General features: G+C 62.8%; 1 protein-coding gene across 2 annotated transcripts in view; it reads left to right on the forward strand.

Moving 5' to 3' along the window:
- The window catches only part of SEPTIN9 (septin 9), a 171,678-nt gene that overhangs the window by 17,132 nt on the left and 136,283 nt on the right, over window positions 1-18,263 (forward strand). Inside the window, exon 2 of one of the 2 annotated variants that reach the window (XM_012756250.3) lies at window positions 1,871-1,927. In XM_012756250.3, the coding sequence (XP_012611704.2) occupies window positions 1,871-1,927 (57 nt within the window). Of the gene's footprint in view, window positions 1-1,870; window positions 1,928-10,739; window positions 11,516-18,263 lie in introns of those variants that run through there. The other variant, XM_012756252.3, reaches the window with a different exon arrangement.

Genomic DNA, 18,263 nt, shown 5'->3' on the forward strand with positions numbered 1-18,263 from the left:
GCAGGGACTGTCTCACTCCCTTCCCCTCCCCTCCCTGCTGGCCCTGGCCCTGCACAGCCCTCTGGAGAGGAAGCTGCATCTCGGCCACCCTCTCCCGGACTGATGGGGCTGTCGGTTCTGGGAGCCAGATGCGGGGCTCCCGCCCTCTGCCCCCCGCAGGTCTACGGCCAGGTCAGCCTCTCTGTCCAGCGGGCTGGCCTGGAGTCCCTGGGTGTTCCCAGCAGGGTTCTCCCTGCTCAACAGGGAACACTGAGGGAAGGATGCTGCGTGAGGTCGCATGCGTGGCTGGGTGGCGCTGGGGCCCGAGGAGACTTCAGCAGCTGCGTGACTCGGGCAGTGTGCCCGTCTCTGAGCCTTGCTTCCCTGCTCCATGAGACCGGGGTGGCGGCGCCCGTCTGCTGGGGTCCTTGGGTTGAGTGAACGGACAGCTTGCGACCTGCGGTCAGTGGGCGTCCCTCGTCACATTGCCCCCCACCCGTCCCCTCCTTCAGGGCTCGGCTTGGTCCTCGCCGCCTCCTTGAAGCCTCTGAGGTTGCTTCGGGCGTCGGTGCCCACACTCTCCTCGTGCCACGTGCGTCTCTCTCGGGGTCTCTGCACATGGCAGAGGGGTGCAACTAAGGTTGTGGCACATCTTGGGGTCCCCCCAGCTCTGGAGAGGCTCTGGCTTAGCGTTGACCGTCGGTACCAGGTCCCTGAAGGACAGAGCACGGTGGGTATGGGCCTGGGGGGCTGGGCACGAAGGCCAGGCGTGCAGGTCCCTCAGCGGGAGCTCCGGAAGCTCTAGAGACGATGCTGGCTGCAGCGCTTCCTGATGGTCACGGGCCAGGGGTGGGTTTGTGGAGCGGGTGGACGGACAGAGGGACAACGGATTCTGCAAGAGCCTCTCCTTGGACGAGCAGCCAGGGTGGGGGCGGGTGGTGGAGGCTGCAGGGCGTGTCTGGGCCTGCCCTGGCCCCTTGTCTCACTGTTGGTGGGGGTGGCTCTGCTGGGCTGGTCCGGTCCCTGCAGCGCCCTGAAGGATGGCTGCTTGGCGTTGCAGGGAACATTTGCAGAGCGCCGTGCCGGGCACCGCCTGCCACTCGAGGGCCGCTCCTGCTGGCAGCCTTTGGTTTGCTCAGCTTAGCACCTCGGCAAATCCCTCGAGTCAGGACTTGCCCGCCTTAAGCCTCTCTATCGCGCGAGCGCCGGGCCAAGGGCCACGTGTGGGTGCAGGGAGCGCGTGCCGCATGGGGCTGCTCTAATCTGGGGCTCTGTCCTTGTTCCCTCCAGGGGCAGGAGGTGAGAACAGCTTGTCCCTCACCTGCCCCGAATTCAGCCAGTTCCACCCAGACCTGGGAGCCGAGGGGACTGGGCCGGGGCTCCCCCTGTGCTACAGACCCTGGTGTAGGGGAGCCCCAGCCCGTAGGACGGGCTGACACGGGCTATAGGAGGGCTGGCCTGTGCCTTGCAGGGCGCCCACCCCTCTCTCCACCCAGAGATGGCCGGGGCGACGCTGTGCACTTGAGCAGAGCCCAGACTTTGGAGTGTGATGGTTTGGGTGTGTTCTGGGCTCAGGCCCTAGTGGCACCAGGAAGTCACTGAGCCCTGCTGAGACCCAGCTGTCATCTGCAGAGCTGGGTGGGGAGAGTGAGTGGGAGAATGTGTGTGACGGGCTTGGCCCAGTGCCCAGGCAGCGGCCAGCATCTGGGTGGTGGCAGCTGTTATCACTCAGGTCCAAGCTCACCTGGAAGGACGAGGGCCCCTGACCCCAGAAGGGTCCAATTTCTGGCTCTGGAGCCCCTGGCAGGAGCAGAGGCCGGCGTTAACCATCCACCAGGAGGGAGAGCCCCAGCGGCCTCGTGTGACCTTTGCCCTTTGTCTCTGTCTTTAGGAGTCACACGGACCTCCAGCGGCCGTCTCCGGAGGCTTGGCGACCCAGCTGGCCCAGGTAAGTGGCCCGTCCTGCCTCGGCCTCCTTCCTTCTCCTGGTCCAGGACAGAGCCCCCACCTGGCCTTCCTGGGGGAGTGGGGCCACTTGCCCCCTGCCCAGGGAGATGTCATCTTTGACCGTTACGGATAGAGGCGGCTCCCAGGTCTGTCAACGCTGCCCTGCCCCGGAGACCATCCTCGTGGGGGCAGGGGCCGTCCTCGTTCCCCGGGTAGCCACCCCAGGCACGGGGAGAAGGCCTCGTGCAGGACAGAGGGGAGAGTGGGGCATGGACACTGCAGGGCGGTCCGGTTTGAGGTGCTGAGGGGACGGGCAGGCCAAGGAAGAGTGGCTTTGACCCAGGGCTGCCCGGTGCCGGTTCAGTCCTCGCGGCCCACCGAGGCGGGTCCCTGCAGCCTGGCAGGAGGGCAGATGCTCCTGGGACAGAGCGGCTAGGCTGGCGTCACCCAGGATTGCATACGTGGATTCCCGGCGGTGGTCACTGTGCTGCTCTTTCTGCTGCTTCTGTGTGTGTGAAATTTTTCCACACTAACCGTGGGGAGGGGGGAAAAGGACACTCCCCCAGTCCGAGCTCTGGGGCAGGAGTTGGTGCTCACGGGCGTGGAAGGGACTCCGCCAGCCTGGGCAGGGAGGGGACAGAGGGCCCAGGGCTGTGCCTGTGCGTTGTCTCCCCGCTGGGCGTCTCAGGTGCCCCCGGCCTGACCCCCGTGTGGCCATCACAAGCCCCCGTGTTCTTGAGTCCACCTTGTTGCTGTCACTTCCAGCGGCCAGGCGGGGGACGCGCACTGTCTGGGGGCCTCTGTTTGGAGAGGATGTTGGGTCACAGAGATGAAGGGACTTGCCTCCCCTAAGAGAGGAGAGGCTCTGAGCAGGGCAGGGCGGAGACGGCTCCTCTGCATGTATGTGCTGGGCCACTGGGAGGGGGACATCGCGTGGACAGGCAGCAGGGACCGCGACCTCACGGAGGAGACGGAAATCAGAGGACAGAGTGAAAGCCACACAAACGGAGCATCCTCGAGCCGGGGCTGCCCTCAGACCCAGGACAGGGCGCCCCAGGGGGCCCAGGACACGTGCCCACCTGGAGCCCGCACCCCACCCAGCCCTGTCTGGTGGAACTTTCTGGATGGTGGCTTTGTTCCACACCTGCCCTGACCCATGTGGCAGCTGCAAGTCACGTGACTCTATTGCCCACGGGAAGTATACGTTTTTAACTTTATTTCATTCATTCTCTTGCACAGAATTAGTTAATTTATTTTTAATTAATTTCCACTTAATATCTACGTGTGTGGCCAGTGGCTACGAAACTGGACAGTTCCAGTCTGCACCGGCTCCCTGGGACCCCAGAATTCTGTACCCAAAATGCTCCTGAGCCTACCTCCGCGAGGCCGACACAGACCTCCCCCTCCGTCCGTGCTCCAGGGGCGGGCACGGCGCCAGTGGGCCGCGCGGCCCCAGGCCCGTCGAGCGGCGAGGGTGGCTCTCTGCAGGGAGTGTGGCTGGTGGGGATGGCGTGTGCATAGCATGTGGGTGACGTGGGGCTACATGTGGGCATGCAGTGCCCACATGGGATGGGGGGGAGGGGGAGGGGACACTCCTGCTGGAGGCCTTTGGAGCAGCTGGGTGATTCAGCACAGCGGTTAGGAGGGCTCCACCCACCGCAGCCGTGTTGGGCCACTAACCACTGGATGGCCCAGCGGCTGCCATGTTCCTGGGGGACTTCCTGGGCCCCTCGCCCCCGCAGGGGCCTGCCTCTCCGTCTCCCTCCCTGTCCAAGGCCAGCCCGGGCCGGAAGGGTGGGGAGCGGCCCCCTGTGCTCCTGGGTGTGAGGTCTGGGGAGGCTGGCACCCTGGGCTGCGTGGACATGGCCTCTGGCTGTCGCTTCCGGTGCTCAGTCCGGACGGTTCTGTGCCGTCAGCACTTGGCAGCCGTGACCACAGCTCAGCTTGGAAGCCTAAGGCATAATTTGCTGAAGCCCAAAGCTGCAAGCCGGCGATGTGGGTTTGCCCGGGTCTGCCTGCTGACACGCACAATCCTCCCCGTGCGCCTCTGCGGGCCGCAGCCCAGACACCCTTTCCTCGTCTTCAGGGCGCCGGGCTCCGTCCCTGCCTCCCTGCTGCTCGGACCTACGCCCAGGCAGGGCTGCTTCTCTGGACCCCCGGCCTCCCTGGCTTCCCAGTTCCGGATCCCCATTCGGAGCCACCGCTCAGCCTGGCTTCTTGGTCACACCCTCTGGCTGGTCTCCTGTGTCTAGGGCTCTGCACCCCGTTTCCTGCCCAGAAGGGCAAAGGTTCCTCTCGAGGCTGTCTGGGACTAGGCCAGGGATGGCAGGGGCCACCGTCCCTCAGCTTACGCAATGCCCGCGGTCAACCCAAATGCCCGCACACTTTCTCTCCTTATTTTAGTTTGTTTCATTTTATTTTATGTAGAGACAGAGTCTCACTCTGTTGCCCAGGCTGGAGTGCAATGGCATCATCATAGCTCACAGCAACCTCAAACTCCTGGGCTCAAGCAATCCTCCTGCCTCAGCCTCCCGAGTAGCTGGGACTACAGGCATGCACCACCGCGCCCGGCTAATTTTTTTCTGTTTTTAGTAGAGATGGGGTCTCGCTCTTGCTCAGGCTGGTCTTGAACTCCTGACCTCAAGCAATCCTCCCAACTCAGCTTCCCAGAGTGTTAGGATTATAAGCATGAGCCACCTTGCCTGTCCTTGCCTTATATATTTTTTAATGGAATTGTTAGACATACAAAAATGTATAAAAGAATAAAATAACAAAACACACCTCCATGCCCACCATCCCGTTAAGAAATGAGATGTTATGGGTGTAGCCGAAGCCCCAGGTGACCCTGTCCACCCCAGCCCCGCCCCCGCCCAGGTGGCCCCTCACCTGAATTTGGATCTGGTCCTGGTCAGGTGCGTCTCTGCCGTGTGGCTGTGTGCGTCTGAACAATCTGTGCCTCGTCCTGTGTACCGCCAGCGCGGCGTCACTGGCGTCCTGCGGGGAGTCAGCGGCTGCTCTTTGCTTGTCCACACGGCGTGATGGCTTTGAGCCCTGTCCCCGCAGGTCTGCGGTCCATTCATCGTGGCTGCTGGTGCGAGCTCCTCTGCGTGGGGGATGGGGGCAGCGTCTGTCCTCGCCTCGGCCTTTTGGTGGCGTTGACGGAGGGTCTTCTCTGTTGCAGTCGCCGCTGGGAACGTCCCTGAGTATGTCCTGGGCATGCGGTTGTGCCGCCGGCTGTGTCTGCCGGGCCTGCTGTGCAGACCTAGCCGTTGCCACCCCCCGAGTGGCCCCCCCTCCGTGTTCTCCCACGTTTGCCCTCCTTCCTGTCTCAAGCAGCCTCCCGGGGCCGCCGTCTCCAGACTGCAGCCTCTGGCCAACCTTTGCCCCGTTCCCACGGCGCCCAGAGCATTTCCCCGGTTGGGCGAGCCTGAGCCTCCCCCGGCCTGCTGCCTGGTCCCCGCGGGGGTCCTGGAGCCAACCCCACCCCCCCCTGCTCGTTGCCCAGCAGGGTCCTGCTCTTCCTCCTCCCAGCAGCTCTGGGGGTGGTGGCCTCGTCCCCAGCCCCACCATCACGCCCTCTGTGCCAGGCTGAACAGTGTCTCCCCAAAATTCGTGTCCACCAAGAACCTCGGAATGAGACCTGGGATTTGGAAAAAGGGTCTTTGCAGATGTGAGTAGTTCAGGATCCCGACCTGAGCTCATCTGGATCAGGGCGGGCCCTACATCAGTGACTTCTCATAGGAAGAGGAAGACCGAGGCAGAGTGGAGGGACGCGCCTGTCACCGGGACGGCCTGGGCAGGGCCGGGAAGGACCCATCCCCCCCAGGGTCTTTGCAGGGAGCCGGGCCCTGCAGCACCTGGATTTTGGATTTCTGGCATCTAGAACCGTGAGAGAAGCAATAGCTGTTGTTTTAAGTCCCCCAGTTTGTGGTAGTTCATTATAGCAGCCGCAGGAGACCGGCACACCCGATGTCTCACCCACAGCAGGATCTCCCTAAAATACCTGGGGTCCCAGGTGTCTCTGCCCTTGCAGGGGGACGCCTGCACAGGAAGGTTCAAAAGGGCTCTCCCCGACCCCGGGCCGCCTGCTCCCCCCCCCGCACCAGCTCCCACCTCCCTCCATAGCCGTGGACGGGGCTGGGATGCTCTCAGGGCAGGTGAGCCAAAACAGCACTTTCTCTTTCTCTTTATTGTGAGGCAGGGTCTCATTGCCACCTGGGCTGGAGTGCAGTGGTGGGCTCAGAGCTCCCACTCCTGGGCTCAAGCGATCCTATTGCCTCAGCCTCCCGAGTATCTGCGACTACAGGCATGCACCACCACACCCGGCTAATTTTTTGTTACGTTTTGTAGAGACGGGGTCTGACTGTGTTGCCCAGGCTGGCCCTGAACTCCTGGCCTCAAGTGATCCTCCCAGACTGCTGGCATTGCAGGCGTGAGCCACCGCACCCAGCCAAAAAACTAGTTTCAAATAGGAATATCCTCTTCCTTTTGCCTTGGCTAGAGAGTAGCTTTCCCCTTTGTGTGCCTTCTGGGGAGGAAGTTGATGGAGAATTCGATGTCTCCAGGGAGGAGGGGGCCACAGAGGGGGCTGGATAATGGGCAGGCACCAGGCACTTGTGGTTATTTAAATTATGTAGGAAAAATGAAAACCTCGTGCCTTGGTAGCGCTGCCACATTGCAGGCGCTCAGCACCACACGTGGCTACCATGCTGAGCACGGCAGCTACAGGACGTTAACGTCACTGCCTAAAGTTCGACGGGGCGGCGCCGGGTTGGATCGTCCTCACCCTGGATCTTCGCACGCATTGCTCATCCAGAGATCAGCCGTCGGGCACCTACTGAGCAGGCAGAACCCGGGTCTCCAGGGAAAGTCACTGACTCGTGGAGTTTTACGTCTGCTGGGGAGAAGCTTAAACTCCAGGGCCCTCTGCCAAGGACCCCGGCCCCTGCACCCCCAGGCCCCCCTTGTCCCGCACAGGCGGCTGGGGGTCCCCTGCACAGGGAGCGCCAGCGCGGGCTCCGGGACAGATGGCTGAGCGCGAGGGCCGTCAGCGGTGGAGGAATTTGGCCCGTCTGGGCTGCTGCTCCCGTTGTCTTGGTTCCCTTCCACGCTGACCTGGAAGGACTCCCAGAGCAACAGGCCGACCTGCCGTCCGCACCGGCAAACCCTGCAGCGGCCCCAAGGGCCGAGAGTAGCTGGGTTGTGTTTGTTTAGGAACAGCCGAAGCTCGGGGCACAATAAAAAGTGAAAAGAGAAGATTCTGGAGAGGCATGCTGGCTGGGGCTGGCCTGGAGGGTCTTGGCCGGCTCTGCTGGCAGGTACGGCGGCCTGGCTGGGGGTGGAGCTCCGTCGTTTTTCCTTCAGGCAAGCAAAGTTCGGTGGTTGGGTCGGGATGAGCAGGAAGCCGGCAGAGCCGTCATTTCTGAAGTGAGAGGTCGCGGCGTCTCCCGCTGGCTTGGTGGTCATCGAGGAGGATTCACCTGCGCTATGGGAGGGGGCGGGGCCAGAAAGTCCGAGCCCAGAGCGTCAGGAAGTGTCCAGAGAGTCCCTCTCCCCACCTCTGCACAGACAGTCAAGGCGGTGCCACCCAGGAAGCCTCTTTTCCGGAGGGCCCTGCAGCCTGCAGGACGGGCTCCCTCTCCTGGACGGTTGGGACAGCCCCAGGGCCCCCTGGGCCGGTGGAGGGAGCTCAGGCCATGCTGGGGGACGCCTGGCACTTGTCCCCTCCCAGCCGGGCGTGGGGGGATGAAGATGTGCTTCATGGAAGGGGGCGGGGCACCAGCTCTCAGCGTGGTGTGCGGTGTGCCGGGGGGGGGGGGAGGGGGGTGAAGGGGACACGGCCCCCACTGGGCCTTGGTCACCGAGGCCAGAGAGGTGGGCAGGGAAGGAGGAGCCACCCGTACCTTTCACTTTTGTTTCCCGTGGGAGCAGGGGCTTAGTCCACAGATGCTGCCAGTTTGGAGGACGAATTTCCATGGAGGAGGAAAGTGTACACCCAGAGGCTCCCATGTCAGGGCTGTCCATGAAGGTGGGGCCGCGTTGAGGAGCAGGGTGGGAGGGGAGGGGCACCCAGGAAGGCTGTCTGACAGAGGAGGCATTTGACTGAGTCTCATAAAATAAACAGTTCCCAGGCCACGCTGGGGAGACAGGAACGGTTGTCTCGCTTCTGTCCGAGAGATGCCCCCACTTCCCCCTCCCCTGCCCGGGCCCTGGGCCTGCAGAGCCCCACTCTGCAATCCGGAGGAGCTTTGGACTGGCAACGATGGTGACGTCCCAAAGAAAGTGGCCCTAGGTCTGTTGGGGGTGAGGATGCCCTCCTGGGAACTGTCTGGAAGGAGCTGTGGGGTAAGAGTGCCTGCCCGGGGACGTGGGCAGACTGGGGCGGCCAGGAGCTGGGGCCCCTGGGTTGGCAGAGCCAGAAGTTCCCAAAGCCGGGGCCCTGAGGGTCCTGCCTCCCGGGGACAGCAAGCCCGGGTCCAGTTTGAGAGAAGCTGGTTAAACCACGCCAGGCTGGGCACCGCCGGACCCTCGCTGCGCTTAGTGCGCTAGCGTGCTTCAGATCCAAGACGGGGATAGAGTTTGACACGGCCACGGAAACCTCCCCAGTGTTCCCCGGAGCGGGGAGCCGCAGGGGGAAGCTGCTTTGGGACTCAGTGTGGCCTGGCCTGGTCAGTCCCCCCCCCCGAATGCCTGCACTGCAGCTGGCACTCAGCAAGTGCTGGGGAGTTGGCGTCCCCCCGCCTCGGCCCCCTACCCGGCCTGGCCCTACCCCACCTCTGCGCCACCTCTGAGCCAGCTCCTGACTGGCATGTGCCCCGGAGGAGCCAGTCGGTGCTGCCGGGTTTGCAGTTTCAAATTCCCCTGGTTGGGCCGGTGCGCTTGCAGGTCTAGGCCTGGCAGGGAAGTGGCCCTTGCGCCAAACCGGGGGTCAGGGCGGCGCCCGGCAGCCGCACCAGCTGCAGCAGTGATGCCCACGGCACGTGCACAGCGCATAGTAGGCGACCCTGCCCCCCGCCCGGCCCACTCCTGCTTCCACTCCCCTAAGCCCGGCCCGGGTCAGCAGCCTCTCAGCCCCCGAGGACTTGCCCGTCTGGTTTGCAGGGTGTCACGTAGGATTCGATGGGTTTCTTCTCTATGTTTTGTCTGTAGTTTCTAAATTTAACACAGCGAACAGATACGACATTTATAATCAGAAAGACCCATCAGGAATATTATTTCACAACCGGGAAAGAGATGAAATAGACAGACCAGGAGACCTCTGTGATTCCCACTGTTCTGAGTCAACGGTTGTTAGTGGCTGGTTTAACACAATGTTTTAGAAAGAAAGAAAATAACGGAAGACAGGCCAGGGCGCACTGGGGGTTTGGTCCATGGTGCCCAGCCCGGCTTCCTCCGCGGCTGCGACAAGTGACCAGGACCCGGGGAGGTCACACAACACAAGCTCGTTCTCTCACGGTTCTGGAGGCCGCATGTCTGAGTTGGGGTGTTGGCGGGACCCATCCCCTGGGAGGCTGCGGGGGCTCAGCCGTCCCTGCCTCTTCCTGCTTCCGGGGCAGCCGTTGCCCTTGGCTCGTCGCCGCGTCACCCCTGCCTTCAAGGCAGCACCTTCACACCCCTGGGCTCCGTCTCCGCCTTCTCCTCTGTCAGTCTCTCTCTGCACCCCCTCAGACCCGCCATGGCCTTCAGGGCCCACCCAGAAAATCCAGGGAGACCTCCCCACCCAAGATCCTTCTGGTGCTCTCATTTGCGAAGACTGTTTTCCCAAAGACGGTCACGTTGACAGGTTCTAGAGATTAGGCTGTGATACTTTGGGGGCCATCACTGGGCCCACTGCAGTGCCCGAGAGCCCCTGGGTCCCCCACCCTGGCTGAGACACCATCCCCCTTCCCTCCCCACGCAGGCCGCCTTTGCTGTTGGGGTTCTCTAGGAGGAGGGGTCCTTTGGGGGAGGCCGGCTGCTGGTTGGGTCTCCCAGAAGGCTGGACACTGTCTCCCCGCTCCCCAAGAAGATGCCCTTTCTGCCTAGGAGACCACTTTTGGGGTCCTGTCCCCGGCAGGGAGGGCATGGGGATTGCAGCCCGAAATGGTCTTCCAGGGCCTTTGGCTCTGTCATCTAGCTGAGAGCTGTGCATGGGCCTCACCTGGTCACAGGTAACTCACCTGGCTCCGTGGGGCAGGGGTTATAAACTCAGAGGCCTCCGGGGGGCTGGGCCAATAGTGAAAACTCGTAGAGGGACCTTGGGACCAGAACAAACTAGGAACTGCGTGTTTCCTCGGAAGGTCACCGCAGTCTCTGAGCCACCCCTGTGTGGCCAGGCGGGACGGCCTCTCTGATGTGGCCACACACCCTCCCTCTTTCAGCGGAAGCTGCAAATCTGCAGTTCTCGGGGAAAGCGCCTGAGTCCTACCCGTTGGCACGCATACACGCCTTCTTTGAACAGGCTTGGACAGACAGAACCTGTCTCTGTGTCTCAGGTTCGAATGGGTCCTTGAGGTGCAGGGAGCAGAGGGGTGGCCCCCGCCCCCCACCCTGGCGACACACACTGCAGCCCACGGGCCCCACCCAGGCTCTGACCACCAGGTGCTGGTTGGGGGGGAGGTTTGCCAGGTAGGCAGCCCCAGGGGACCCCAGGAAACAGCACTGACACCCCCAGCCGGGCCCCGAGTTCCCAGAGAGGCACGGCATCTGGGGAGGTCGGTGTGAGGAGACTTGCTCCCTCCCTGGGGACGGCTGGGAGCTACTGACTCATGAGTGTGTGGTCGGAATCTTCCAGGAAGTCCCTGTCCTGCTCTCCCTCCCGGCTTGGGCGGGGACTGCAGCTGCCTGTGTCTAACGGGACGGGAGGCCTTCTCAGGGTTCCTCCCGGGCAGGTGCTCTGGAACCTTCTCTCTGCCTGCCTGCCTGCCCGGGACACGGCCACCCCTCCCGCCCAGCCGGGGTGCGGAGTGCAGGGTGCAGGAAGGGCTGGGCCGGCCGGCCGGGGGCGGAGGCAGGCGAGGCAGGCACGTGGGAACTGGGCTTTTTAAAACGCTTAAACCCGAGGAAACCGTAGCATCGCGGGACGGGGAAAATGAAAGACTTTGGAAGTCGCCAGGAATCCGACTCTGTGAGTTGGTTTCCAAGAGGCTAAGTTAAGCATCTCCAAGTGGATATTAAAAAGGAGCAGCGAGACTCCGGCAGCGGCGGGAGCCGGGAGCGGAGGGAGGAGGCCGCCGGAAGCCGCTGGACCTCCGTGGCCTCCGCTCAGGAGGGACGAGCCTCAGCCAGCACAGCTCCCCGGGCCACCCTGGCCCTTTCCCCGGCCGCCGCTTTTTGAATTTCTCTCCTTTGCTCCCTTTCTCCTCCGGTTTCGAAGAGACAATGCTACTTCAGTTTGGAGCGCAAACATATGATCAGCACATGGAAATGTGGTAATTTGGATGCATTCGTGATTGCAACAGATTGAAGAAATTAGACCAGACAAAGAGTGTTTTTGGAGGAGGAGGAGGAGGCAGAAAGGGGGGGCGACGGGGGTGAGAAAGGGGACGCCAGGACGCCCGCCGCCTGCTGCTAAATATATCCGTAGGAATGGAGAGGGACCGGATCTCAGGTAGGCGCACGCCCCCCACCCACCCACCCACCCCTGGCCGCGGCCCGCCGGCCCCCAGGCTCGGGGCTCTGTCTCTGCTCGGGGGACACAGCACCCAAGGGTCGCTTTTGCTTGTTTTCGTGGAAACATTTCTTTTCCCTTTGACTGTTCTGAGTTGGGACAGAATGTTGTTCTAAAAGCTGAGCTCCGCTAAGTCTGGCTTTTATTTAAACTCTGCTCTCCTCCCCCCTGGCCATGTCTCCTTCCTTTCTCATGTGCCACCCCTGCGTCTCACGGCCACCGTGGGTGCCGAGACCCCGGGGCCCTGGGGAAGGTGGGGGGGACCTGCCCCTGGCGCTCAGGTCCAGGGCGGCGCTCGGGACGCCCAGGCGCTGGCCGGTGGTTGGTTTGTCCGCCGGGCAGCTTGTTGCTTTGCGGCCAGCCAAGGTCTGTCTTCAAGGCCGCCCGGACTCCTCCCTGAAGTGGCGTTGCGGTGCCTCCCCGGCGGCTGATTACAGAGGTGGAAGCTCCCGGTGCTCAGAGGAGCCGGCGTTTCTGGGAGTGTGCGCACGTGTGTGCGCGTGTGTGCACATGTGTGCACGTGTGGCCGTTCACGTCGGCACCCTGGGGGGCACAGACCCGAGGGTCCGGGGTGTGAGTTGAAAAATGAAGAGAAAGGAGGCTTCCCCTCCCCTGGTCACCCCGGCTGGGAAACTGCCCTCTCCGGGCCAGACCTCCTCATTCCTTCGCTCGGCGCCGCGGCTGCCACCTCCCCCGGCTGGCATCGGCGCCAGTAATGACCATGAGTCAGTGCCCGCCGGCCCGGCACGCCCTCCGAGCTGGGTGCTGGGGACGTGGTGAGCTGAGCCACACTCCAGGCTTCAGGTGTTCTGGGGCGACCGGTGGGTCACAGCAAGGCTGAGAATGTCACCCAAGTGCGGTCGGCCCTGGGCTGCGGGTTGCCACGGCGTGTGTGTCGGGGGGTCCCCGAGAGGCCAGAGGGAAGGAGCCCCATCTCAGCGGCCTCTCACTCCTGCTCCCAGGGCCACATCCTGATGCGAAGCCAGCACGGGCAGGGCGGCCGCTGAGAGGGGAGCTGCTCGGGGACCCGCCGACGGGGCGTGCGTGCATCTGTGCCCCTGCAGGCGGACCAGGCAGCGGGGACAGCCACGGGGATGGGCAGAAGGCGCGGCCGGTGGCGGAACCGCATCTTGTCTGTCTGAGCGCAGGGATATGGGCCCGCTGGGGTGCAAGGGGCCGGGCGGATGGAGTGGTCCTCAGAGTGGCACCTCCAACAGGGAGCCTGGGGAGACCAGAGCCGGGCCTGCTGCCGCCTCGGCCACCAGCCCCAGGAGGACGTCACTGCACCGGCCTGGCTGGCAGGGGCCTTGGGGAGCCTCGGGTGCAGCCTTCATCTCCTAGGCGAGCAAGCTAGGCCCAGGTGAGTGACGACCAGGTGTGAGGGCCAGCACAAAGGCGAGGGCCGGGAGGGGCTCCCGGGAGATTGGGAAGTGGTGGCAACGTCGGGAGCCTCCCGGCTAACCGAACGCGGGCTTCTCACGGGCTGAACACGCAGCCTTTGGAAGTGGCCAGGTGTACGCCTGGGGACGGCTCCCACGCCACTGCCCTCGGCCGGGCCGCTCCGCAGGGGAGGAGTGGAGTCCTTCACTCAGGATATGATGGGAGACTGGTACCCTCTACGGCATCCCCCTTTGGATACGTTTTCATGAAAGGAATTTATTATTTTACCCCCCAAACTCTGTTGCAAACTGGCTACAACAGAATGAAAATGAAAATCCCTGAACTATTTCCTTAACCTGTTTCTCATCCTGGTCAGACCCTAACTGTGGTCTTTCATTGTAACCGAACTCTTAACCAGCCAGCCCCTGGGAAGCCAGTTCCTGTCCAGTCCCTTCTGGGTGACCGTGAGCAAGTCACCATTTGGCTCTGAGCCTCAGTTTCTTAATCTGCGAAGTGGGGGAGTGTGACCAGCACGGCCCCCAGGCAGCGTCCTTTCCCTTCTTCTGAGCGTGTCCTGAGTTTCCGGGGCTTGCTGAGCTGAGCGCCTTCCTTCCCTCTGGGCACGTGGCCCCGGTGGTGGCTGCTTCAGTCCCCACGTGTGGACAGGGTTCTGCCTGGCAGAGGCTGCCCCGCTGATCTACAGACGTGGCTGTGGATGCTGCTTGTGCCCTGCTGGGCTGGCATTTGGGGCGTGTCCACCCAGGCTGCCAGGAAGGGGTGGCGGTAGGAGAGGGTGTGGTCCCACCCTGGTGAGTCCGTGGTGGGCCACCAGCCTCAGGGGAGGGGCTTCGGCAGGCCCTGGCAGCCTCAGGAGCCCTTGGACCTGCCCCCTCGTCCCTCCCTTGGCAGCCCCAGGCTCCCGCCCGGTTTGTGCGCCGGGGGCTGGGGGCCCGCCCGGCCCTCTCTGGGGCTGTGGTCTTCCCCTGGGAAGAAGCTGGAGGCTGGTCAGCAGGGCTGGCGTGAGTCACAGAGCAGTGACTGGCCTCTGAGGCATGGAAGGCCGCTCCTTCCAGCCAAGGGTTGGGGCTTTTCTTTGGTTCTGGCCTGGCTTTGTGGCTTTTACAAATTAAGCAGTTTTATCTCGTTCCAAGAGCTCGTGTTTCAGCAGGGAGAGACTCTCCAAGAAGGGAACTTTCCACTGGGGAGCCGTCACCCGGCTCAGCTGGGCCCGGGCGGCTGGGAGCTGCAGGCAGGGGACGTGGCCGGCTCTGCACAGTCACGGTTGCGGGTGGGGGTCCCCGGAGGGGCCTGGCCGTGCTGTCACCGACTTCTGCCCCTGCTGAGCGTCCGCCTGACGCAGTGGGGCACAGAGCGGGGCTCAGCTCCTCCGAGGGCGGGCCCTGTGTCACAGGTGGCCGGGCAGCAGGAGGCCCCATGGGAGCCCCTCAGTCCTCACGTGTCCCTTCTGTCCCAGACGGTCTCTGAATCCCCTGGGGGACTCTTACCCTGGCCCGGATGGGTCGTGAGCTTGCCGGCCGCCTCTGCCTCTCTGGCTCTGCTTTGATGACATCTCCACGACAACGACGAGAGGCTTGGCCTGAAGCCCTCTGCACCCGCTCCCTGCTCTGCCCAGTGGGACTCTGGTCCCTGCAGTGGTTTCCTGGGGCTGCCGTAGCCCCGTACCACAGACTACAGAGGTTTCTTCCTTCACGGTGCTGGAGGCCGGAGGTCCGAGATCAAGGTGTTGTCTGGGCTGGCTCCTTCTGGAGGGAGAATCTGTTCCCGGCCTCTCTGCAGCCCCTGGGGGCTCCTGCAGTCCTTGGCGTCCTTGGCTTGTAGCCGCAGCCCTCTGGTCTCTGCCCCAGTCTCTCCTGTGTCCCCCATCTCGTCACTGGATTTAGGGCCCACTGGGCAATCCAGGGTGATCACATCTCAAGATCCTTAGCTTAATGACATCTGCAAAGACTCGGTCTCCAAATAGGCCACGTTCACAGGCTCCAGGTGGACACGAGTTTTGGGGGCCACTCACCCCGCTGCAGTCCCATGTGTCCCAATGCACGGCGGGGTTCCATGTCCCAGACCCTCCGCCGGCCCACTCTGACCTGTGGCGTGGCTGCCAGCTCCGGCCACGTGTCTTCCTGCTGCCTGCACGAGGTGGCCAACATTCGAGAATGTTGCTGACATGGAGCGCCCTGTCCTGTGTTTACTGCCCTTTCGTAAATCTTTCTGGAGACATGTCTATGCAGGCCCTTTACTGATTTTTGATTTGGATTATTTGGCTTTTTCGCTGTTGCATTTTGGGGGATCTCTGTAGACTCTGGATGGTGATGCTGTTTGTGGCCCACGATGGCTTCAGCCCCTGCGTTGCCTTTGCACCCAGGTGTTGGTACCCTTGCATGAGCAAGCGTTTTTAATTCTGCTGAAGTCCCTCTTACCTCTCTGTTCTTTTGTTGCCTGTGCTTTTGGTGCCAGGTCCAAGAAATCACTGCCGAAGCCAACATCGTGCAGCGTTTCCCTGTGTTTTCTTCTAGGAGTTTTGTAGTTTCAGCTCTTGATTTTGGGTCTTTGATCCAGTGTGGGTTAATTTTTGTACGTGGTGTAAGGACGGGTCCAACTTTGTGTTCCGGGCTCTTGTTCTGCTTCTTTTCTTCTCTCACACCCAGGCTGGCTCCACCAGCAATGGGGACAGCGGGGAAGTCCCGGGAGGTCCCCCTGGGCCTGGCCCGGACCACCAGCTGGGAGCCTCATGGCTGAACATGCTGCCGGGGAAGCCCTGCCGGGCAGGCAGAGCGGCCCTGAGGCCCCCTGTGCAGATGCCCCCTTGTCCTCATGGCGTGGAGTGAGACCGGCCGTGTGTGTCGGGGCCCGGGGGCTTAGCGTCCGAGGCTGGCGCCTTGCTCAGCCCTCGGGAAGCCTCTCCGTCCATTCTCCCGCTCAGCTTCTGCCGTCCGCCCCTCTGTCCGCTTCCTGCTCACAGGTGCTCATGCCCGGTGCCCTCTCCTGGTCTGACACAAGCTTTGTCCCGAAGCCACCTCCCAAACCTGTGCCCCAAGGCCCTCCCACCCACACGGACTCCACTGCGACTGACTCCTGATCAAACTCCCCGCGGCTCTCTCCCAGGAATGGTAGCTGGGTCCTGAGTGTCCCGGCAGGGGTGTGGGGAGCCCCCATGTGACGCACCTAAGGCCTCTCGTCCCCCTGCTGCCCCTGCAGTAACCCTCGTGCCTGGGGACTGCCACCCCGTCCCACCTGCCTCCCTGTTTTTCCCGGCTTTGGGCCCCTGACTCTGGGGCAGGCGTGGAAATCCGGAGTGTCCGCCACTGGCTCTCGGCGCTGGGGTGTCAGAACCTCCCTCCCGTGATCAGAGCCCCAGCTGAGGCTGAGGGTCTGGCCCATCCCTCGTAGAGGTGAGCAGGGAGCAGGGTCTTCAGACTTGGGGTGACCACAGGGGCTCCCCTTGCAACTGGCAGGCCTGGGCTGCTACCCGTCCCTCCCACCCCAGCTCCAGGCGCCTCCCTTCCCGTCCCTGGTCCCCATGGACTGGCCCTCTGCCTCTTCCCCTTCAGGACCGACCCCTCCACTGCTCCCCTGGGTTTCCTGAAGTTTCCTGAGATGGGGGTTCCAGGAGGCTCGCTGTCCCTTGGAGCCCTGCCGGTCCCAGCAGCTCCCTCTCCTGCCCCAGCGCTCCTGGGAGCCGGGCCCGCCCCACCTGCCGCTGTGGGCCCCGGGGTCTGGATGGCAGGAGGGGCACCCTTTTGAGGAGGTGAGGCGTGGGCTCACTGACCAGGGGACAGTCAACACCTCCAGTCAATGTGGGCCCTCAGCTGCCACCCCTCCCGCTCCTGAGTTCTGGGGCGACTCCCAGAGGTGGCTCGGGCCAGGCCAGGCCCCTGGCAGCCTCCCTGCATGCGTCCTCCGTACTTTCTAGAGGGGGCTGGTGGAACTTTCTGGAGAGGGCTGGTGGAACTTGGGGATGAGGGGATGCTGGTACGTCCAGGGTGGGGGCACCTGTACCCCCACTGCGCAGAGCGGATGTTTTGCATCGAGGGCCTGGCTGGCCTCTCAGATCCCACGTTGCTCGGCCACTGTGGGGTGCTGGGGGCAGAGGTGCAGCAGAAAGGAAACCACAGTCTCTCTGTTACGTGGCCTCGTCTTATGTGGCTTTGCTTCGGCCCATCTCTCTCTCTCTCTCTCTCTCTCTGTCCCCGCTGACCCTGGTGCTCATGCGCGGTGGCCTCAGTCTGCACTCAGCCTCCCTCGCCCAGCCCGCCGGTCCTGTTGGGTCCCTCCAGCCAGGAGCGGGAGCTCAGCCGGTGTCCCAGTGGGCCCAGCTCCCAGGGAACAGCCCAGGGCACTGCTGTTGATAACAGTCACGGAGCTGCAGTCTCAGAACAACTGGCTTCAACGTGTGTATAAAGTCGGGGGTCTTCACAGTGTCCTGGAGCTGATGTCCCGTGTCCCAGGGAGAGAGGAAGGGGCCGGGGCCTGTGCCCGCCTGGAGTGGGCGGTCCTGGTCTGGGCCCCTGTGATGTGTGCGTGTGGGTGGAGGGTGTCCACTGGGGACTGGACGCCGAGGTGTGTGTGGGGGGGTCAGTCCCATGCGTCAGTGCCCCTCCCCCTTTTACTGCAGTGGGGGCCCAGCCTGGGCAGGGAGGAGGGGGCTCGCTGTAGGAAGGGGACCCGGTGTACACGCCTTCCCCCAGCAGGTGGCGGTGCAAGCCCTCTGGAGCCGGCCGGCGGGTTGCGTTTTTGCTGAACTCTGGGGCTGCCAGGCTGCTCCCGGGGAAGGGGGGAGAAGAACCGGCAGCCCCAGAGCACAGAGGAGCCTCCCCCGGCACAGGCTGGGGCGCGAAGCCTTGGGATTCCTGTCCCTATCGGGCGGGCAGGGTAGGGGAGGGCTGGAAGCTCAGTTAGGCAGAAAGGGAAGGGTCTCTTGCCACCTCTTTTATTTCATTTTTCTTACTTTTTGGTTGATGTGTCTCAATCTCTCTTACATTTTTCCAACTTTCTACCATGCAAGTTTTCAAACACGTAGAAAAGATGAAAGATTGTAGCGTGGACCCCCACGCACCACCACCTGGAGGTTCCACAATGAACACTTTGCTGTTTGCTTTGTCACATGCACAACCGCCTTCCACCAACAATCCATGCTCTTTTTTGATGCATTTCAAAATAAGTTGCAGAAGTCAATACACAACATCCTGTAGACACTTCAGCTTGCATTTCGCTAACTAGAGTCCAGTATTTGTTTATGGTTCTTCTTTTTCCCTCGGAGATAAAATGTATATAGCATGAGACACACGGATCT

The sequence above is a fragment of the Microcebus murinus genome, chromosome 18 (assembly GCF_040939455.1).
Source record: "Microcebus murinus isolate Inina chromosome 18, M.murinus_Inina_mat1.0, whole genome shotgun sequence".
NCBI classification, from domain to species: domain Eukaryota; kingdom Metazoa; phylum Chordata; class Mammalia; order Primates; family Cheirogaleidae; genus Microcebus; species Microcebus murinus.